General features: G+C 38.2%; 1 protein-coding gene across 1 annotated transcript in view; it reads right to left on the bottom strand.

The window, feature by feature from the left end:
* The window catches only part of SLC28A3 (solute carrier family 28 member 3), a 55,798-nt gene that overhangs the window by 18,981 nt on the left and 12,297 nt on the right, over positions 1 to 24,520 (bottom strand). The window contains exons 5-12 of the mRNA XM_025169044.2: positions 20,874 to 21,063; positions 19,363 to 19,507; positions 13,655 to 13,768; positions 10,006 to 10,083; positions 4,541 to 4,621; positions 2,255 to 2,335; positions 1,231 to 1,356; positions 482 to 612 (exon numbers count right to left, since the gene is read on the bottom strand). Coding sequence (XP_025024812.2) covers positions 482 to 612; positions 1,231 to 1,356; positions 2,255 to 2,335; positions 4,541 to 4,621; positions 10,006 to 10,083; positions 13,655 to 13,768; positions 19,363 to 19,507; positions 20,874 to 21,063 — 946 coding nt within the window. The remainder of the gene's footprint in view (positions 1 to 481; positions 613 to 1,230; positions 1,357 to 2,254; positions 2,336 to 4,540; positions 4,622 to 10,005; positions 10,084 to 13,654; positions 13,769 to 19,362; positions 19,508 to 20,873; positions 21,064 to 24,520) is intronic.

Raw genomic sequence — 24,520 nt, 5'->3', positions numbered from 1 at the left:
ATCAGTTCATGGCAGAGTATCTTGCCATGCTGTAGGAAATACTCAAAATGTGTAGTTTAAGCTCTAAAATAAATTTAACATAGTTTTTAAAAAGCCCTCAACTCCCCCAACACCCCCCCACACACAAAAACCACCTAAAAATCCTAAGTCCATCCAATTATGCCTCCTGGACTTCCAATAACATTTAATTGCTGTCCCTGGACTTTCAAAGGTTGCCCAATCCTGCTTAAAATTGCCCAAGTGGCTGGATACAGGTGATAGTAGGGAGAAATGGATGAGTAGTCAATTTGGGAAGAGTACATGAAATGTTCTGTTCATGACAGATGACTTTGCTCAGATCAACTAGAAGTGAATTTGTATAGTTCCCCAGGTATGTTTTCTCTAGTTTCAGTTAACTGAATTGGCCATAACTGAGCATCTATCTCTATGGTTTTTCCAAATGTTAGTAAGTCTGGTTGCCATGAAAATATAAATTGCTTACCCCCTTTCCATTTTTGTATCCTGTTGTGCACTTATCTGGGGATTCTCAGTCTCAGGCCAAAAGAGTTTGGCAACAGCTAAAGCTGCTGGTGCTGACATCACGGAAGCAGTTAATAAATGAGAAGCTGAAACCTGACAGATGAAACAAACTTTTTTTTACATTAGTGTTTCTCAACCTCAGCAACTTTAAGATGTGTGGACTTCAACTCCCAGAGTTCCCCAGCCAGCATGCTTTAGGGATAAGTTGCTGACACATGTTGTCTTACAAGCTGTAATAAAATATATTGAAAAATATGAATGCATCTCTTCTTGTAGTCACTTATCTCTGTATAGCTCCATGTGAAAAATGGAGGCCAATAGTATTTTAAGGAGCAGAGTTTTGTAAGAGAAAGGGGAATCTTAAATAGAGAAAGAAGTCTAGAAAAGTTCTGGTAATCATGAACACCAACAGCAAATTTAATGGCCACAGTGTCAACTCTCAGCAGCAAAAATACATCAGCCAGACTGAAGAGGGAGGTATCATTAGGCTCAAGGAAGCTTCAAGGTTTGAGAAAATACTACATATATATACATACATATACATATATATACATGCATATGCATATACACATACATATAAATATATATAAAATGAAAAATTCCTAAAGGGGCGAAATAGCCCAATGTAAATTAATCATGTTTAATGGCACAGACTCCTGAATACATGCAACATAAAATAATCATTAAGAATTACTGTGCTTCCATTCTTACCCCAAAGGAAATATATGCTCCTAAAACACTTCCAGCAATGGTGGCAAATCCTGCTGTCATGATAGCATGGAGTTCAGACTTGGTAACATAGGGCAGATAAGGCCTTACCATGAGAGGAGACTCCGACTACAAGGAAAAGAAATCAAGTAAGTGCATTCCAATTATATCTTTCTCTTATTTTTTAGATGTTCTGTCAAGCCCCATACCACAGGTTATGATCCAGGAAGCAAGAATCACATGGACTACAGCGAGGAGTTTTAATGCAAAGAATTAGGGGCAAAGATCAGAATCTTGGAAGCTTAATAGAAACCTCCAGCCCTCATTTATTGGTGAGTTCATTAAGGGAGAGTCTTTTTGAACATTTTGAATCTCTTCTTCCTTGGCTTTTTGCAGCTTGTACTAGGGCTACTCTACAGGTACAAACGGTCAAAAAGTAGAATTGTACAGGTTTCTGTTTTAGGAGGAAAACTTGTCAGAGACCATGGGCTTATTTTGAACACTGTTCCATGGATTTTTGGGGCCCTTTCTCATACAATTTAATGCAAATCCAGAACTGAAAGTCATGAGCCTGCAATGTTCTTGTGTCTCAGGCAGCATCTTTGCTCTATGAGGAATCAGTAACCATATTAGTTTGCTTCCAGAGTTGTAAGGACTGGACCCATACAAGACCAAACAAGAAAAGGAAAAAAGAATGAGGTGGTTATTAAAACTTACTCCCCATGTTAGAATGTCTAGCAAAATTGTTGACCTACTATTAGAAAAACTTGATCCTTCCTTCATGCCTGAACTCTAAATATTTGTATTGCTTTGTTTCTTGGGAGATGGATACTGCTTTGTGCAATGGCATTTGGAACAGATGATTTCCATGGCTGTTAATACCTACCAGCAAAATCTAACAAAAATATTACAGCACCTTATTAAAAAAAATTAAAAGTACATTTTCTTGTCTTGCTAGATGCACTATTTTCTGTTGAAACAATTTGTCCTTAAGCTGTTAGCTTATTTCTCTGTTTCCCAGACTTACCATTCCCACAAATATATTGCCAGCTGCAACTAAAGATTCTACTGGACTTGTCTGTAAGGTAATTTGCATGATCCATCCAACCTACAAAAGTTACAATGCATAAAATTAGGTTTTTGGCCACTTTCAAGCTGCTGCATGTACATAGAATACAACAAACAACCAAGTTAAGAGATGTGTAAATCCTTAAGGAATTCTTCTATATCAGCAATCTTCTTAAGGAGGCTTTTTGGGGACATACCAAATATATGCCAATTTATTCCAATACAAGAATCCTTTGCTGAGTCAGATCTGCCTGGGGAAGTGTAGAATTATTGCCAGGGACATCCATGTGTATCTTGATTTAGACAAAATGATATAAACTGGAACATAAGCTGCCTTCAGCTTTTATAACAGATCTATGAATAAATCAGTTTAATCTGATATATTGGCACAGGCTACATAAAGTATATATTACAGAATTTGCATAAGACTGACAGGGCTTGGATAGTGTGAATTGTACAGCTCATGAATATATAACTGTACAATACTTTGCAAGAATTACAGGAACCTGTACCTTCCAATCTCTCCAGAAACATTAACAGACCAGGAATTTGACCACAGCTCCATCACAGAATTAAGTTAATCTAATTCTATCATACCTGACTTTTTTCCTTCCAACTTGTACAAAAATGTAATGTACAAAACGAAGGCATGCAACTTTTAGTAATAATAATCTTCCTATATTTGTTGAACAGTTTAAATAGCTTTTTGTCATTACAGACTGAATGTTAAACAATTGAGATTGAAAGAATTTCAGAGAAGAGAAGGCAAAGAAATAGTAGATGAGAAAAACTTTCAGTGTGGAAGTAAAATCAGAGCATTTGGACTATCTAGTAGTTTTTTTATTTGGATTATCATAAAATATAGCCCTAAGGCAGTGCTTGAAAACAGAATCAGCTCAAAGTTGAATTGTTTTCAATGGCCACCAGTGGCTTGATGTTATCAAGGTTAGATTTGAGAGATGGGAAATCCCTTCTTCTCCCCAAATTCCTTCTTTTACAGCCTTCCAGCAATCTTTCTTCCAGTGAGAAGAGGGACAGAGTACATGGGAAGGATATAATTATTTCTAGTTCCCTTTCCTTCCATGAGAATAATTGATCTTCAGAGGCCTTGTGGATCACTTCCAGCCCATAGGTTGGAAGTTCATAATGCAAGACTAAGGCCATAACAAGAGGAGATCCTAGTACTGGTCCTAGAAACTGATAAAGAGATGGTGATATCCTAAGAAGATATGTATTTATTCATAATGTATCTGGTCCATACCCTCTTATCTTACATATCTTATTCTTGTTTTATTGCAGTTTGAAGTTCTGATCAACTTTTATTCTGGCAGAGGGAAGGAAGAAATTACACTCTAGAAGAGACAGTGTAGTGATATACTTTGTTTATATATTCAGAACTTCCCTAAAATGTTCTTCAGATAAATGTCTTTCAAAACGGCTAACATATTTTTAAAATATATATTTAAAAAAAATAGTTTTCACACGTTCTTGAAATATGCTTAGATCAGCTATATTTCCCAGGTAAAGTTTGGAGAGGCAGTAGTTTACTCTTTAGAGTTGCTGAGATAGGAGATCTAACCCAAAAAAGTAAATGGAATTTTACTAATTGCCGGACTTCATAGGCATGGCAATAAATCTACTCTCCCCAAACTAAATCCTACATTCAGTGACTACTTAATGAAAGAAGCTTCATAGACCTGACATGTGAAATAAGTTGCTTTACTACAGGCAAGGAGTTCATACATATACTGCAGACCTGTTTACTACAGAATACAAATTAAACCCATTTATTTTATATAACATTCTCTTTCTCTCTCTCTCTCACACACACACACATACATAAAATCTGTGAACCTCAGGATTTAAATCCTAAGCCTTTCCTCCCACCTTTCTGAATCAATGGACTTTTGGCCACTCTTTCTTAGCCAATTGGGAGGTCCCTGCTCGGTGTTTACACAATGGTTCTGTTTGGTCTGAGGACCTCTGCTCCCAGCCTTGTCAGCTTCATTCCTTATAGCCACTTAAACTCAGTATACTGGGAGTTATGACCTCAGGACATTTAGAATGTTCCAGGTTAGAGAAAGCTAGTTTATGATAGTTTATGAGATGCATTAGATTTAGGAGAGGAAAATGATATATACTTTTTTAAAAAGAAAAATAAATTTTAAAATAATAGTCTGTTCCATATATATGCTTTTATAATTAACTTCTGTGATGCTTCCCAAAGTACCAAGGGCATTGTTACCTTTTTAATAAGCCACTGCATGAATCCAACATGGTATAGCACAGACATCACTGTACTGAAGAAAATGACAATAGGCAGCACCTAATTTGGAGACAAAATTTATCTTGTTAAGAGGTTTTTCCAAGTTCTTCCAAATTATCTGAAGGCTTTCCTACATTGTAGACTTCAAACAGATCAACCCCGTAACATCAATCTTGTTATCAAAGATTCACAGTTTGTCAGTGTCATAAGCCAATAAAAATTAAAATGATACAAATTGTGATGGAATGGTTTGATGAAGGCCGCACTCGGGGAGATAAGCATTTCCTTAGCCCCCAGCAGGAGTATGGAAAGGTTAAGAAGATGACACTGGCACCACCCTAAGGAATTCATGGTGTTTTGGCTGGCTGGCTGGCTGGCTGGCTGGCTGGCTGGCTGGTTGGCTGGCTGGCTGGCTTGGAAAATGTAGATTCAGTCTGGAGAGATTCTGTCTGAGAGGCTGAAGCTAATAAATGCAACAGAACTGTATCTGTACTGTCTCATGGAGTTCTTTGGGCTGAACCTGACATAAACATTCCAGAAGCATGCTTGTCTCACAAAGATGCCTGGAGAAGGAACTCCACAGTCTGGGTACCACCAAAGAAAAAGCAGGTATCTTTGATTGCCAAACATCTGAAGGATGCCTGCAGCTGGTAACTTTAGATGCATTTAACTCCAACTCCATTAATCCTCAGGCAACATAGGCCATGATGACAGGTGATTAGGCAATTGTATTCCAACACATTTAGATAGTTGACTGATGAAGTCTGCTTTAATTTTCAAGGCATTCTTAGCCATTTCATAAGCATACTGCATTGGAATTACTAGTTTATATACAGTAACATAGTGTAAGAGTAAAACGCTGGACTTAGACCATGGAAGCTAGGTACGTTCCCATTTATTTGTGAAACACATTGGATAACTCTGTCTTCCCATCCTATTGCTAGGATTGTTGCTGTGAAAATAAAACTAGAGGAGACTCCTGTATATACCATCTTGAGCTCCCAAGAAAAGAAAGAATAAAATAAAATAAATCCATATGTAGAAGTATGTAGAAGTATCTTATTCTACAACTGTGCAAAACTGTTACGTTGGCCTGCATTTTGAGTTTGGTTCATAGTGTCTTATTGATAATCATAACATCCAAGGTCCATGTTTTGTACCTACATTTCTCATTCAAAGCCAGCTGCCCACAAGAAAAACAAAGTTATTGCATCAAAGTCAGGTATCTGAGGGCTATGCATGAACAAGCAGGAATATAAAGTACTTTTCAAATAAAAGGTTAGTTAGAGTAGCAAGATCAAAAGCTTAGTTTTTAAAAATGTGAAGGAATACATCTATGAGTATATGAATAACTCCTCTCACCCTTAAATCTGCTATGGACTATTGGGCAAAATTGCATATTGCGTATTTTCCTATATAGTAGAAATACAGGGAAACTGAAGTAAATATTTTAAATTAGTACCTCTGCAGAGCATGAGATGTTTAAAAATTTAGGGTCAGGAATATACGACAAATGTGAATAACAAAAAAAAGGCAGCATTCATAAATGAAAATAAACAGAAAAAGGAATAGGGATCCTATTCCCACTATATTTTTCCTCAGTTAATTTTATGAGAAGAGTTGGTCCTGACAGACAAGTCATCTTTTGGAGTCTCACTATGCTAACCATCACAGATAGAAATCCACATTCCTAAATATTCTTCTATGCAAAACATGACTTGAAAACCCCAAAGTAGCCAATCAAGAAACAAGCTAACCTAAAACCCTCCATCCTGATGTGTTGTTTTCTCTGTTTCTCTCTAGGCCTTATTAAAAGAAAGCAGCAGGAATACAAGAGAGATTTGCAATACAAGTAGAACTGCTTCCTGTTCAGGATACTCCTCTGTTAGAGCTTTTACTGCATTTTCAGGCATTATGCCTTTTTAGGGATAAAAGAGGAATCAGTTTGGTGGTTCAGGCACCAGGCTAGGAACTGGGAGACTGTGTGTTTTAGTCCTGCCTTAGGCACGAAGCCAGCTGGGTGCCCTTGGGACAGTCACTCTCTCTCAGCCCCAGTAAGAAGACATGGGCAAACCACTTCTGAAGTCTTGCCAAGAAAACTGCAGCGACTTGCCCAGGCAGTTGCCAGGAATCAAGACTGACTCAAAGGGGAGGGGGGGGGAAAGAGGGGAGTGAGGATAAGAAAGAGGATCATCAGGCCCCACCCTTGTCATTACATTACCTGCTGACTGTGACATCCATCCACAAAGATATATACATTTTACAGAAAGCGTTTGCATATAAGCAAAATTCTCTCTCAGGCTTTTCAACCCAATGCTTGGAGAATGAGGAAACTGAAAAAAAGGTGTGACAGTATACATGGCACCAGGGAACAGAGCACCCATGCTCCCAACATTAGACAAGTAGGACTGGGAGAGCACTTCTCTCATAGAAGTGTAGAGATGGAAGAGACCACAGGGACTGTATGGTCATGTGATGTGGTACTTTATAGCCGCATCGTTTAGTGATGGAAATTCCAGTCCCAATTACTGTCATTTAGCAAGGACTACCTATACAATAGATAACATAAAACTGTAATTAACCAAATTGAATAGGAGAAAGGCAAATTAATATATTTCTAAAGAAATCACCAGGAAGAATTAACAAAATCAGTTGTTACTATACTGAAAGGTAAAGCTTAAGGCCACAACCAAATTAAGTATTAATCAGAGCCAATCTTCTTTAGTTTTCTCAATCAACCAAAGTCAACTAGGTGCTGCCATCAAGCTAGCCAAAGTAGAATATGAGAAGAGAGGGACAAAAAACAGAAAAGGGCCATGAAATAGGAGGAACTTTTAATATCTGCACACATGGATGGAATGGAAGTGAGAGAACCCAACTGACAGATAGTTGGAGTCAGCTGAATTGTTTAATGGAAGATTCCTAATGTTAGGAAAGAGATGTTTCATTGTGTGATTCTTCATAAAAATAAGGGCAAATGAAATAGGAATGAATACATTCATACATTCATTCATTCCGGAATTAATACCACCCACTAAGAGTGTGAATACTGTGTCCTCACATATTGGATATGAACATCCAACCAATTTAATAAACATATTTTAGGTTTGATATCTTAAAATATTATTCATGAATTACTTTTGACAACATTAGAAAATTACTCTTAGTTCAGTGGACAGAAAATTGGTATTTTTTTTAAAAAATCACTGAATGAGGAATCTAGAACATCAATTAGACTCTATGTAACATTTTACAGAAAGGACAGTGTATTGTGAAAACACAGTCAGAGAATGTGCCTGTTATCTCACAGGTGGTATAGAAGGAAAGCTATGTGGACCTTTTTATCTTCCCTCAAGAAAAGAACCAGGTGTACTGCTATATACCTGTAAGTGCCATCCAGATACTTAACTGAAAGACATGTTTCAGAGAGATAGTTCAGGTTGTTACTGTTGAGGAACAAGTCACCTAATGGCACTGAAGATAATACATTTGTGACTAATATAAGTTTCTTTCCTTTAAATGTACAAAAATGGCTCACAGAGTAACCTCAGTCAAGATATTTTCCTCATTGCTTGACAGAGCATGGAGACATAATAGGATGCAATAAGCAATCCAGCACATTCCTCTCAGCTCCATAATGCCTATGAGTCAGGCAGACTCCTGAACTAGGGAACAGGCATTACTAAGAGAAGCACCTTGCATGATTTTGAAAATCACTTCAAATATAGCCCTCCCATTTGTGAAAAGATGCAGATGTGGCCAAGGATGCAAGTAGAAGACCATAGAGCTTGCAGTAAGCCCCTACTCTACATAGTTTTGGGTCATATATAATTTGAATGATATCTTACTCAAAACCAAGTAGCATTTAGGGCTTTAATGTAGAGATGGGCAGGTTTCTTCCTTTAACATTTGTGGCATGAACTGGAATGCACAAGGCCTAATTTCAACTTTTCCTTTCCAGTTGCTAGAGGAACTTTACAAGACATAACCATGCTAAGCTTCCTAGTAATTTAATGTACCAATTGTAGTGTTTCATTCAGAAAAAAGCAAAACCAAAGTGTAAAAACCACACTGCTGAAAATCACTATTTTGCCACTGAATTTTGGTAGCACAATCCTGAAGGCCCTGGGAGGAGCCAGGAAAAATGGATCAGGGAGGCCACATGCCCCTCAGACCAGCTGGTTCTTCAAATCCTTTAAAACTGGTTTAAAATTGATTTATTCAACTGAGAGCAAAAGAATTTGCTGGTTTTTTTAGTAATATTTTGTCCCTGCAAGCAAATGCTACTATATCTTGTTTTAAATTTGGTCTTTTTCAGATTCATTACTTTGGTCAATATATCATACTGTTTCAGGCAATGCCAATTAATACTTCCCCCAACAGAGAACTGGCTGAAGCTGCCTGGAAATTAATTAATTAATTTATTAATTTATTTATTTATTTATTTATTTATTTCAGACTTGTATGTCGCCCATCTCCCCCAACGGGTGACTCTGGGCAGCTCACAATAATAAAAAAGAAGAAAAAACACAGGTCTCTCCAAACATGGATACAATCTATAAATAATTAAAAAAACATATATTAAAAATGCCCTAAAAACCTATGATATTAGCCCTAAAAAACCTGTAAGATGCTGGGGGGGGGGACAACCCATCACCCCACCAACCATCTCCACAGGTGCGGGCCCCCCTCTGGCCCCCAGGCCTTCTGGCAGAGCCAGGATTTGATCTCTTTCCTGAAGGCCATGAGGGAGGGGGCACACCGCACCTCAGGAAGCAGGATGTTCCATAGGGCGGGTGCTGCAGCAGAAAAGGCCCTCTGCCTAGACCCCACCAATCGAAATTCCTTGACTGGTGGGGTCTGCAACTTGCCCCTTCTGCTGGACCGAGTGGGGCGGGCTGAAATGACCTGGTCCTGTGCCATGAAGGGCTTTAAAGGTGATGACCAACACCTTGAACTGGACCCGGAAACAAACTGGCAACCAATGCAGCTCACGCAACAGCGGTGTTATATGTGCCCTCCTAGGGGCATTGAGAACTGTCCGCGCTGCCAGATTCTGTACCAGCTGTAGCTTCCGGATACTCTTCAAGGGTAGCCCCATGTAGAGCACATTACAGTAGTCCAACCCGGAGGTGACCAGGGCATGAGTGACCGTGCAGAGGTCCTCCTGATCCAGGAAGGGGTGTAACTGTCACACAACATGAAGTCATGCAAAGGCCTTCCTAGCCACGACTGCCACCTGCTCTTCGAGTAGGAGTCGTGAGTCCAGGAGAACCCCCAGATTACACACCGGGTCTGCCTGGAGTAGTGCAACCCCATCAAACAGGAATATTTCTTTTAGGAAAGGAAAATATACACAAAAATAATCTGTGCTTTACCTGTTCCTTACCCACTATGGCTCAGTGACTGTTGAGCCAGGTACAACAAAAACAATGGCTACTTACCTTGAAGGCAAAGAAGTGATCAGTATACTTTTCACCAAACACAAATTTAGCACCAGCATCTGAGTATCCCAAGAAAATCTTAAAAGGAAGAGAAAGAAAGAGGGAGAATAAGTTGTTGTAAGAAAAAAACAAACCATCACCATAATTCTAATCCTGACACTTATTTCTCAAATTGTCAGCCAGTCATTGTGGATTCAGTGGTCAAGTGATTAATTGCAGTAGGGTCAACTGAAAATAAGAACTAATGAATCATGAACTCTTGGATCAAGGGAAACTCCCTTGGTAAAGGAAGTATCAGTTTCTAGGGACTCACAGAATGTGACTTCTTCTTCTTCTCTGAGCTTGGACTTCTTGTTAAAAGCTGGATTCTATGCACCCCACCACACAGGTAATTTGTGTAAGATGCTTTCCTGTTCTTAAATGGAAAGTAAGATTGCTGTCTTGTTTTTATTTTCACCCAGACCATTCACTGCGTAAGTAGAAATCCCACCCGCATACAACTGGGATTGAAAGAGAAACTTTTCACAGCTTCAGGGTAAGCAAACAATAAGCATTGTGGGAGAGGCACTATTTTTCTTCTTCCTGGTTCTTAGCAGCTGATCTATTTTTATTTTTTATTTTTTTGTCATTACACAGGATCAGTATCTCTGAACCCCAGGCTTTTAGTGCTACAAGAGATTCTAGATTGCTTCCTCCCACCAATGCCAAGATAAGAAGTAAATGAACTGTTGCTAGGCCTTGAGGAAATTCAGAGATTTATGTTTGTGACTGAAGCCACAGTCCAGGTATCCTGCAATTTCATGAGGAAAAAAGCACTATATTGTCCTACAAAAAAGGGATAATGATCTCTGGGACTTAAAAAAGCTAGGGCAGGACATGTAAATGCAAAATTTGGGGACCTTTTAATTCTATCATTTGGACATATTTTAATGGCAAAAGCATTGTATAAATTGTGCAGATCAAAGTGAATCTGCAAGTGAAATATTCTGGAGTTGTTTCGAAACAAAGGGCACTTCCATAGGGAGAGATATGGGAAACGGAAGCAGTGGTAATACAGAAGAATATTTAAAAGAAAAGGCATTACTGTATTTAAAAATGCTTCACTGACAGTAACAAGTGCTAGAGCTGTATTGACATGAGGAAGAGAAAAAAAAATATTCTGTAATACCTTGCTATGGTACAACAGTACTGTAATATTTTATGGCAGAATGATTAATAACCTGGAGGTTTTTCTCTTCTCCTAGATACCCTATTTCTAACAGATGTTCATTGGTTATGAGAAATGAAACATTTGGAGGGCAACAGACTGTGAAAAACTGCATTAACCAGCCCATTTAAATAGTTACTGTATATTATTTGCCTGCAGAAGTCCATTGCTGAATCATGATTTCAAAGGATGCAGGACTGAGGTTAAAGAATAAAGTAATGTTTTTTTTGTAAGTTCTCTATGTTTTTGCCTTTGGATCTTCTGTAGGCTTTTGTATGAACAATTTCTAGTTAAGCTCAGGTATGCTTAAGATGTTTTTTGCTGCTTCTACAGTCAATGATATTTCCTTGATAGTTGGCAAGGAAGAGAATATTTTTTCTGCTCTTAGGATTCATCTTCATGTCCTCTGCCCATGGCATGAATATGTTCCAGTAACTGCCTTTTCCTCCCATGACTTTTGTGACTTTGTCTCATTTCCAGTCCAGAGCCAATGCAACTTAAAGTCTTCTGTAACTGTTCTAGTTTTTCCTCTTAGCCCAGCCCAACTTTTGCCATGGATGAAATATGGCATGCTTCACTGATGATGCAGCCATTGATAGAGTCAGGGACTAAGATCTGCCAAGTAATTTCAGCCATTTTAGGCTACTGCAAGGAACTCCTTCTTTCTGGTCACTGAGAATTGTCTTGACTATTTTGGTTTGTGCTGTAGGAGAGACCAGATTTCTGTAGAGGCATCTGTCCAAGCAATGCTTGACTGGCATTTTTCAAAGTGGTTGTCAAATCTTACAAAGGGTTTTCAACATAGAAGGAGTGTTAGACTTGTGTTTGAAAACAGTTCTACTGCTTATTTTGCTGATCCTTGTTAGAGATTTCTGCTGCTTCTGCTGACAAGGAGTTTTGCTTGGCCGTATTGTTATTGTTTTTATTACTTTGGTGGTGGTAGTTGAGGGGGACACTGCCATCTTGTCTATTCCATTCCAATGTTGATGTTATTAGTTGCCATGGTGAGGACTGTTGTTATTATGTGCAGGTCAATTCTGAGCACACTAAATCTGTGCTCAGAAATAGCTGAACTATGCCCTGAAGACCTGCTGGTTAGGCAACTGACAAGTAGCTAAACATTCAGTTCCAAGCACAAACCTATATTTGTCCATCACTTCCCTACCGTACAGTAGGGGTGGGGTGACTGTTTTCCCACTGGCAAGCAATGTTTAGGGAGAGGGAAGATCAAGCTGGGGAATCCACCAACTGACCTCCTTAACATGTCCCACATTAAAACAGTAAGGACAGCTTAAGTTTCTGGCTTTGTTCCTGTGGCAGATCAACAATGTGGGCAGCATAATTCACACTGGAGGATAGCATTATAACCCGATAGCATTGGATTAGGCTTTTAGATATTAAATAGAACAATGTTTTTATATAACATTGTGGGTTTTTCAAGTGAATGTGGCCCAATCAATGTGTTTGGTTGTGAGAAACTATAGGAAGGATAACACAGCCCATATATAAAAGCCATGGGAAGCAAGTATTTCAAAGAGATTCCACCTTATTTAACTCACTATAATTCTGCCTAGGGATGTACTCTTACAGTTTTCAACCCACATTATTAATGTGCTTGAGAAATCTGTGTGATTCTTACTTCTTCAGTTTGCCAGCCATGTATCATGTTTTAGCTTAATGCTACCTGCAAACTCAGCCAAATATGTTTTTTTTTTAAACAAACCATCACTTAGCCTAGTAGGCAAGTTCACCTCTAAGTGGTGATTGAAAGTGCTCTTTTACAAACTGTAAGGCTTTAAACTGATTAAAGAAGGGGACTGTACTTTTAGAATATTTCTTTATAAAGGTAAAGTCTGCTTATTTCTATCCTTTTTTTAAGATTAAAAAGGATTATTTTTAAAATTACATTTCTTGCTTCATAAGTGCTTTTCTACATGCAGCATTAACTGATTTATAATTTAAAATGCACACAGTCAAATCAAAATGCCCATTGCAGGTTTAATTATAGGCAAATCCCTTTAATTTAGTGAAACGTGGTCACAAGTGAGGACAGATCAGATTACTTCCCTGATATTTTTTGAAGCAGAGAATTGCCTTAACTTTTCTTGAGAATGAGTCCATATGAAATCAGAATTCAGAATTTAATTGTAAGTGAACATGCACAGGAATGAGATGTTAGCAAAATATTATAGCTGCTATTTTACTCAGTCAGATCAATTATCTGTCTAGCCTGAATTTATTTATCTTGACTTCTGGAAAATTCATCAGCATTTCAAGTAGGGCTGCTTACCAAAGACCCTTTAAGCAGAGGCGCAAATGCCCGAGTAAAAAATGCAGACGCCAAGACACACATTCCAAGCACCCTTCCACTCCAATATGCATACAATCGATCTCTTGTCACAAAAATTAAGAAGAATACGTTTGCCTTTATTCAACACTTACCTGCACTTGCTTACCAAGCCAACTGAATGCATCAAATCCTACTTTAGTCCTCAAGGTTATAAGTCCAAGAACAAACTGCATTGCAATCCCCCAGATTACTGGTCTCCATACAACCTAGGCATACATAAAGAAAAACAAAACTATTAGATTTAAAAACAGCATGAATTTGACAATATTGCACCTAATACCACAGTAAATGCAGATGATGATTCCAAGTGCCACTGAAATCAATAGAAGAGAATATATGTAGCTCAGGGTTGAACTGTGGAGTCCTTGGTGTTCTCTGAGCTTGGTTGTTTGCTTGCAGATGTTTCATTGCCCAACTAGATAACATCATCAGTGCTAGTGAGTGTGGGGTTTGCTCCCTGTTTATATAGCATAGCTTGCTCTGCCAGTATTGGTGTTGGTCGAGTGTGTTGTGTAGTACTGCTTTTGTAAGACTTAACCAAATACACTAAGACTGAAATACCCAGAATTATGGACCTCATTAATCTCTGCCTCACTACCTACTTTCAGTTTGGTGGACAAATATACCAACAAATCAGAGGAAAACCCATGAGATCACCACTCTCAGGACTCATTGCAGAGACTGTAATGCAGTGTCTAGAAACTATAGCACTCCCACACATACAACCAAAAGTATGGATCTGTTTGTAGATGACACCTTCGTCATAGTAAAAAAGGAACAACTAGAGGAGACACATAAAACAATCAACAACATCTTTAAAGGAATAAAATTCATAAGAGAAGACGATAACAACACACTACCCTTCCTGGATATCCTCATCAGCAGAAGAAATGATGGCAAATTAGAACCACAAATCTATCAAAAAACAATCCACACTAACCAAGTGCTCCATTACCAAAGAAACAACCCAACCTCCCACAAGAGGAGCTGTGTAAGAATATTATTCAGATGAGCACAAACACACTGCAGCAACCCAGAACACCAGAAAAAGGAAACAGACCACCTATACAACATCTTCCAACAAAAGGGATACCCATGCAACTTTATCAAGTTATCAAAAGTGTCTGACCACTCAACCCACTACAGTGCAACCAACACAAGCTATGAAAAGAATAACGCTGCCATACATCAGAAACGTCTCAGAAACAACCAATAGACTATTACAACCACACAGTATCACCCTAGCACATAAATCAACTAAAGCCCTCAAAATATCTTAAGTAAACCAAAAGTCCAAGTAGCCCAAGAAGAAAAAACAGGAGTCATCTACAACACACAGTGTAAGGACTGTAACAAACACTATATAGGACAGACAGGCAGAAGACTAGCAGAGTGCATCAATGGACACCAACTAGCAGTCAGAAGACACAATGAAAACTCCTTAATCTTACAACATATGGACAGACTCAACCATAGTTTCAACTGGGAAACTGTGAGCATCTTAGACAGGCTAAATCCAAAAAGCTGAGGTAATTCCTGGAAACTTGGCACTCACACACATCAGCCATCAATAGACACACAGAGATAAACCACATTTATGTACCATTCAAAAGAGGCAATAAGAAAGCTAAGAAGGGAACAATAAGTCCAGAACACATCCTCTTCAGCAGCCAACATGCAGATTAGTAGGCATTAACAACAGACAAACAATCAAGCAGAAAACAATACCCTAATCAAGGAACTATCAAGGAGGAAACCACACCCCCACCAACACTGGCAGGGCAAATTACGGTATATAAACAGGGAGCAAACCCCACACTCACTAGCACTGATGAGTTACCTAATCGGGTAATGAAATGTCTGCAAGCAAACAACCAAGCTCAGAGAGCACCAACGACTCCATATCCCACTGAAATGAGTGGAATATATATATATATATATATATATATATATATATATATGTGTGTGTGTGTGAGTGTGTGTGTGTTTGGAAGAAATATGTTTGCATATTTCTTCCAAACACATATACGCTTGCAAAAGAGGTGGGGGGATTTTTTAAAAAAATAATTGCAATAAATTTAGAAGTAAGACAAAAACGTTATGCATCAAATCCTGTTTGATTTCCTTCCAGCATCTTTCCTCAATCTGAATACCTTTCAACCTGTGCAAATTATTGGTAAAGGCCATGCTGACTAAAGAATTCTTGGAGATGATCCACACTTCTGGAAAATACTGGAAAAGGCGGCATTATAGTTTATAATGTCCTGGAGGACAGGAGAGTTTAGTGGCCTGGAACCCTGGGCAAAAAGATTTGCAATAAAAGATAAGAATATTCTGCAATGTTTATTGTAGGTTTCACTTGTTGAATGTACAGGTTGTCTCACTTAATGACCAAAATTGAGATTGGCAACTCTGCCACAAAGTGGCATGGTCGTTAAGTGAAACATCACATGACCATGACAACACAAATCACCGTGGGTTGTTAAGCAAAACATCACACGAGTGTGACTTGCGACTTCCTCATTGACTTTGATTATCAGAAGCCAGCTGTGAAGGTTGCAAATGGTGATCACATGACCATGGGATATTGTGACTGTCATAAATGTGCGCTGGTTACTAAGCACCCGAATCACAATCATGTGATTGCAGGGACGCTGTAACAGCTGCAACTTCAAGGACTGGTCTAAGTCTCCTTTTTCAGCACTGTTGTAACTTCAAACAGTCGCTGAATGAGTGGTTGGTTAGTGAGGATTACCGTCATTTAATTATGTTCCCAAATTCAACTCTGCAGGTAATTTCCAAAAAGAATGCAATTAGATGGGTAAATTACTGTGGGTTAAATGTGGAACACCCCCCTTTCATAATGCTATGTTTAATTATTCTTGGACAATTTCTGAGTATTGGAACTTCTTACATTCAGATACCTTTGCTTTTCTTTATATATTTATGGTAGTATAAAAGAGGAAAGACCAAGAACTGTTATCTTAAGGTAGTCTTATCAGGGATGGGAGGGTGGGTGGAATATATTCCTGCTAGCTTTTGTGCCTTGGACAGCAGAATTAACTAATGAAGCTTTTGGCATCATAAGCATAAAATATTAGCCTTGTGGATATGTTCAAACTGGAAAACTGGACACCAGAAAGAGGGGGGAGAAAAAGGCAACACTACAGTTACTCCAACAGGCAGTGTCCATTCAAAATTTGTGCATAAAGGCTTAACTCTGCTTAAATTACAGGGAGGTCAGAAGGCGCCTCTCTTTTAGTTTTGGCATCTACCCCCTACAGTTTTTTAGAATACGATGTGGAAGGTTTAATTTTGTTAAAACTGAGGCGAATCCGGGGATAGGCTTTTGACTGATAATCCAAGCACTGGGATCATTGACAAACAAACATACAGCCAGCACAGCAGGAATTTAGTGTGCAGGCTGTATCTCATAAAAAGGAAAACTCCACAAAGTATGATTAGAATATACTTAATTGGTGGTATGTACAAAACATCCTGATCTAAGTTCTTTCCAACCTGCAATGAATATCAGAATGAGTCCAGCAAGAATGGTCCTATATCTCCTCTTGTATAAATTCATTTCCACACTATTTAACTGTCTACACAGGTTTATATTTAAATGGAAGCCTCAAATTGGTGCTTTTAATTCAAGGTTCACTTAGAAATCAATCACCTTAAAGTAGGTTGCAGAATATTTGTGGTTTTGTATGTTGTTTTGGGTAAGCTGGCAACTTTCAGGTATGGTCACTTGGAAGACTTTGACACGATAAACTCCATGGTTCATTTATTTAACTATATGAAGTGTCCAGTCTGAACAGTTCTTTCCTTTGATTGGTTTCCCCCTCCCTCCCCTCTATAAGCCTACACAGTTTTCAAAGGAATAGCATCAGGTGAAGCTCTATCTGTGTTCATCTTAACTGTCATAAAATTGGCCAGGCAGGGGCAAGGAAGACTAATGGAAGAATATACTGTAATGAAGGGCTCATAAATGTTCCTTTCTGTTGTTAGGGATGTGGGAAGCAGGTTCTGGGTAAAACATCAATCCAGTCATTTTTCCCAGAAATTAAAGTGTTGCTGGGGGCTGAGTTATCAGAGTTAGTGTCTCTGTGAAATCCCTTGCTACACTCTGTATTTCCCAAGACAGAAGGCAGCTTCTTTAAAGGTTTGGAAGCAGCTGGCTGAGACATAATGAACTAAGGAAGTGAATATGAAAATGACTTAAAAGAAAGCCTTGTCTTAGTTATGGAAGCCAGGGCAGAAAAAGTAAACCAGATTTTCTGGTAATAAAATCACATTCCTCTCATATTATGTAGCCTAGGTGATTTAGAACAGACATTCATTTTGTTCAAACAAGAAAAGCAGTAAAAAAGCAAGCAAGATGGGACTTTATTAAATATGCAGCCTAGCATTCCTGCATACACTGGCAAATCTCTACATTCTTCATTCAGCCTTTGTTTGTCTCTTAATAGGGTTTCTTTCTCACCACCCTGCAAGAAGGAACTGTATAACCCAGAAAGAGATACAGATTTGCAGTGTATTTGGATATGCTAATTTAAATGCACAGGTGCCAGATTAAAAATGATAAACATTACAAAAAATAAACAAATCTCAGTATAGCAGAGAGAAGTGTGATCAAGGGACCTCTACTTCCTCTATGTCTGGAGAGATGGGCTGTTGATGGGCAATTTAAACTTATGGCTCTTTATCCTTGAACTAGTTTTGGACTAGCAGCCCTTTAAACAGACAGGGGATTGTGTTGCTGAAACTCATCAACAAATTGATGAACGTTAGTGGCATTTTTTTCTGCCAATTCCTAACAAGATACAGAAGAAATAAAGTATACAGGCCTTCAGATAGGCTTAGCTCAGTTTGTGCCATCTCTGAAAAAACAAAACAACTGTTGTGCAATGCAACAAGATAATTGTCTCACTCCTGAAACAGAGAATGCCTTCAAACAGAGAATTATCCAGTATGAAGTGGGATATGTAACAACTTATCTCCAAAGTTAGGCTTCACATCCCAGAATCTGGGTCAACTACATAATTTTCTGCTGGAATCAGCTGGAGTCATTCACTCACCCACTCAGCCACCCAGTTGTTAAAAAATCCAGCAATCCTCCATGGATGCCAGCCAACTTGCCACAAAGGCTTGGGTGGACCAGGGTGATAACCTTTAAAAAAACAAAGGTCTAGGTTTGGTCATAGGTAGAATAATAATTATGATGAAAATTTAAGTTTCTGTTTTATATATTCCTTCCTGCCAAGGTCTACCTTGCATGTTGAGAATGACTCATGTAGGAAAAACTGTTTTTAAAGACACGATATACATATTTGACTTGAACAGATGCTTTTGGCCACTAGCTTTGGAAGCATGTATCAAGTGGAAATCTAGGCCATCTTAGAACATTGGCTTGGACAGAGGTATTGTGGAGGAGATGCAAAGGGCAGAAAGAATTGAGCACCTATCTTTCACAAATTTCTGCCCTTTTTTGAATGCTGATTTTTTTTATATTATAGTTTAGTCCAACCCAACATTCCCAATCTAGTATCTTTCATGTGTGTTGGAATTATACTTCCTAGAATCCCCAAATGTCATGCTATTTGGGAACTTTGGGAGTTGTTCTGATATATCTGGAGGACATTCAGTTGGGAAAGGTTAAAAAAAAGGTTAAAAAAAGTAAAATAAAGACACAAATAAAAGGTAGTCAATAAGCTATATCATCAGGAGTTTACCCAGCACATTGCAATTAGACATTAAATGAAAGTAAATATATAAATGAAAGATTGTGAACACTCACTTTAGTTGGATATTTGGAGAAGATCAGCATCAAGAGAATATACATGATAAGTCCACCAAAGGAAATGAGCTGGTTTGTCCCTTGCTTGGCAGTATCAAAGATTAACCAGCACACAGCAGCAACTATTAAGATGATCCACACTACCCTAGAGAAAAGGTATTCAAACAATGCAGTGAATGACTTATGGGAAAGATCATAACCTTGTTTTAGACTATCTCTTTTTTTTTTTTCCTGTTTTAGGCTATACCAGTGCCACACTCTCTCACAACTATTTATAACTAAACACACACCATCCATGTATTTTTTCCCATCAGACACTTGATAACTTGCTTGTATTGGCCTTGGACTGTAAAAACAGTTGGTTTGTCAAACTCTTAGCAGATCAAATTGGGGGGGGGGGAGAGAGAGAGAGAGAGAGAGACATTTGACTCCCATTAATGGGGAGAACATAACCTTCTGAATTTTCTTCTGCCATCTAGTTGTCATTAAAATGCAGACTAAAGGGTTGCTTTGGTCAAGAGATTGGCTAAACCTAATTTCAGAATAGTACAATGGATGCCAAGGGGAAAAAAGGTAGCCAGAAAGGCATAGAACAGCAGTACCATCATTTTTTGGCACCACTTCTTTTAGCTTTACTCATCGCTGCATGCGATGGAATTCCAACACTTCTGGATATGTGGGCATGTGGGTCTGACAGAAGAAAGTTGGATCACCAGGTATAAACATTTTGCAGCAAAAGGTATGAACGTTACCAAATATATATCCATTCTGGTATTTGAATTGGATAATACTGTTGTAAAGATTTTAGGTGCAAGGCATTTTTTCAGAAAGTCAAGAAACCAATTCAATGTACTTAAAATACCAGTATAAGAGTACAGTATATATTTTAGACTTTTATACAGTAACTAGTTGGAGCTGATGCAGTTTAAGCTGCTTTAGACTGAAAGATATTTGGGAGTAAGTGTCCTCCTACTCCCAAGTAAGCAAGTATATGAGCATATCAAATGACCACTGGGATTTTTCTCTGAACATAGGCTTTCAATAATGTATGATTATAAAGTGATGTTGTCCTGCTAATTTAGCTACAAAAATGTTTCAGAATACTCAATCTTTCCCCCACACAAGGCTACTAAATAGCTACAATTAAACTGGATTGCTTTGCTACTACTCCTATATGATCAGTTTGATGATGCATTAACTGACAGCAGGCTAAATGTTTTCATCTACTAATCATTGCCAAAGTATTGTTAAAAACACAGCCACAGGGGCTACTTTAATATTTGACAGTGTTGTGTATTTTATAGTACATGCCTTACAAAGATACTGAATTGTATTTAATTACGACAAAGGAAACTGAAATTTTATCCTGAGTTAATATCCCAAAGCCCTTTTATTTTTTAGTAGATAGGAGGAAATGTAACATCATTTATAGCATTATATAGTACTGAAGACCACAAACAACTTCATAATCTCATTTTCACTCTTTAAAAAAAGGAAATTTGGTTAGTTACCATTTCAGCCAAAACCACTGAGCTTTCAGAAATCTTCCAAAAGGAGAAAGTGATTCTGCAATTCTACCCTCATATCTGGCTATCAAAAAGTCCCAACAGATGAAAAAAATGGCTAGGAGAGTGAATATGAAGAGAGCCAAGGCTCTGTGAAAATTCAAGATGCAGGCCGCAATCACCATTGCCAGATAAGCTGTAATGGAAACAAGTATGATCATGTCAGATGTCCACTGCATACACAACAAAACTGCAAGAGTGACCTGCAATGTTCAGACCATCAGTAATTAAACAGAAATGCTTATTCTTTGAAACAAATGAATTCTGTGTCATACTGACTATCCCTTTGAAATTATTAGATGTTTTTATAAAACAGGTGCCTATGTAAACTTAGCATTTTTATACCATCTAACCACACACCCCATCCACCAATGTTAGAGAACTGGCTTTTGACTTCTGAAACTGCAGCCACACTTAGTTTTATTTTTTCATCCTTTCCCTTTTGCTATATGTTTTAACTGGGCAAAAAGGGACATTTCTGGTTTGGAAGAACATAATGAGAAAGATTGTTCCACTCGTGACCAGATTATTAACATCCCTTCTGCCTTGGTACTAACCAGTTGGAGGAAAAGGCATCTACAGAGGAGAACATGTATTATCCCTACTGGAGGAGGGAGGGCATGATGCTAAATACTCTATTTTACCCAAGCAGGCATAACAGCAGATAATGAAACTGTTATGGTGACTGCCTAATCTTATTTTTTCCTCAGGAAAATTATAGTTGCTATAGGAAGCTAAGCACAAACTAGGTCAAGGTACCTTGATACCACAACCTATTCCAAGACAGAGTCAGTTATTCTAGTGCAATTTATTTATCTGGATCAACAAAAAACATCAAAGTAGTAAATAATAAAAGTACAAACATTCACTCAAGGCTGGTTATGATGGAATACACAGTTTTTTGGTACCTCCTATGCCATGGAATGTAAAGCAAGGGCATATCTTTGTTAATAAGAATAAATTGTGGGGGTCAGTAGGAATTGGGATTGCACACAAGCCTCCAAGTTCTTCACTCCACAGAACTGATTACAAAATGGGACAATTGATCTGGGGGAGGCATTATTACAGAAAAAATTGCTTATGAACTGAGCTATGCCTCGAAGCTGGCTTTAGTGCCACAGGACATCATCTGGGGCAAGAAAATATTCAAAACATATTTTGTGATGAGGATTTATTTGCACTGTCAGGCAAGTGTCTACCTGGGGAATCAAGAGAGAATAATGCATCGAATGAGGACGTAACGTTGGAGTGTGCTTTTTGTTTTCATTAACAATTGAAGCAAGCCTATTCTCCAATGACTATGCACTGAGTGCACTCTGTAGTGAATCAGCAGCTTGTGAGGATACGAGAATAGCTGAGTGCATTTACAGGCTTCACCTGTGCAAATATTAATCTTTAGCCCTTTGTATGATTGTAGCTTATATGATCACCATGCTGAATATATGTAATGATCAGAAGTCTCTTCTCCCCACTCCCTCATTCATTTTTTACTACATGAAAGTCCAATCCTTTTTAAAATGTTTGTTCTTGACTTCTATTTTTAAATGATGATGATAATATACATGAGTGATTATGAAAGTTATTATCTTGTAATCATCGAGACTAAAGAGTATCTTCTGGGTAGGAATCAGTAACCATTGTGCACCAGTTTATGGGACTTTTCCCACTTGCACCTAACCACATAATGAACCTGGCAACATATTTTTCCCCATTATGTTGTCTTCATGTCATCCCTTGCCAGTGAGTAAGGCAGGCATACATTGCCTTAGCTTCACCAGTTTTATTCTGATGTAATCTGAGTGCAGCCTTAAGATGTTCAAAATCTTTTAGGCTTTGTCACCTCTTAGCTTGGAGAGAGTCAGGTGATTACAGTTACCCGTGAAACAGCCCACAGAGGTAAGTGAGGGATTGATAATGAATGCAGCAAATTTCATGTCTGTACAAAATCGCAGAGTTGGAAGAGGCCATTTAGGCCATGGAGTCCAACCCCCTGAAATTCAGATTAAAATTTAGATTAAAATTTTGAAATTTACTGGTTTCTGCTGTTCCAAAGACAGATGGATAGTACTTTTATTCTGCAATAGGGAACATGCTAAGCCACCATGGCATCCAGAATCTACCAATGTGCTTCAAACAACTCTTATGATCCTTTCCAGACTCCCTTCACCATATGTCTTTTTACAACAACAACAACAACCCCCCCACCCCGAAAGCTGGGGAAGCTTGGATGTTGAAAATCGAAGTGCATTATCTTTATTTCCAAGAATGCCCTTGTGCCCTAAAGAGACCACACAAGCTTTCATATAAAATAAAAATAAGGACCAGTTGTAGTTTAGTGTTTTCTTTGAAAGTATGCCCATCTGCCCCCCAAGAGGACCAAGATAAGAAGAGAAGGCAGGAAGAGTCCTCTGGGGACCCTCTTTTGTTTTTGTAAAGATGCATTAATTACCTCCTAGACCAGTGTTTCTCAACCTTGGTAAGTTTTAGATGGGTGGACTTCAACTCCCAGAATTCCCCAGCCAGCCATACTGGCTGGGGAATTCTGGAAGTTGAAGTCCACCCATCTTAAACTTGCCAAGGTTGAGAAACACTGTCCTAGACCCATGCCATCAATGCTCCCTGCCAAGTTATTAACCGCTCACTTGGCAAAGATCAAGACACGAATGGTGGGCTGAATCTCTCCAAGACTTGGTCCACTTCCTCAGGCCAGATTATCTGCAACTGATCATGTATCACTAGAGCAGATGGTGACCTAGACCCTTCCACAAGAACTATATCAATAATGACATAAAGTTCAGGACAAATGCAAAGCACTTTCTTCTCAAAGTATCTTGCAAATTTGCCATAGCAGGCCTCCAAGGATGGCCCTGCATGGATTTACATTATTTGTAGATTTAGAAAAAAAAAAATCTTGATTTTTAGACCCATATTTGTTATTTTTGTTGGTATAATATGTACTTGTCATCTGCAAAGTTTAATGATCAGCAGCCTCACTTTTTATTTTTGAAAAGTCTTCCATGAATATTCCAGTTTATGTGGAGTATATAACCTATGCAATTTCCCAGATAACTTTAAATGGTTAGCTAACTAGCTAACAATGTTACTTTATTTAATTTTCTGAATTTACATATTTTCTTTGTGTTCAAATTGAACACTCAAAGCACCTTACATCTTAAATCAGATGTAATTAATTTAATTTTATTCAATTAATGAAAATTGTGTGTGTGTGTTTGTGTGTATGGAAATTAATTCAATTAAAATAAAAATAATAAACTTTAAAGTTTAAAGTCCTGGCTAATGTCTAGAAATAAGGAGGACTGAGGGGAAATTGAAATCTATGAAAGGGAACTTGAAGCTTGTTGTATTTGATTGGCTTGTAGAAGGTTTGATTACAGTGTACCTATTGAATAACAATGAGAACTCTGTAATCCTGTAAAAAACAATGTCAACGCTTTTGGGGGGTCCCTAAGTCTGGTAATTGGTGAATACAGCTAGGAACAAACTCCTTCTACAAGTAATTATTTCTACAACATTAATTGTAAGGAGGGGGCAAATACAGTTCCCCAAGGAGTATATTCCATAGCCTGGGAGTA

The sequence above is a fragment of the Python bivittatus genome, unplaced genomic scaffold (assembly GCF_059951505.1).
Source record: "Python bivittatus isolate LINGU-HERP-01145 unplaced genomic scaffold, Pbiv_v1 ctg000850_np1212, whole genome shotgun sequence".
NCBI classification, from domain to species: Eukaryota; Metazoa; Chordata; class Lepidosauria; order Squamata; family Pythonidae; genus Python; species Python bivittatus.
This window is presented reverse-complemented; position numbering and strand designations above follow the sequence as displayed.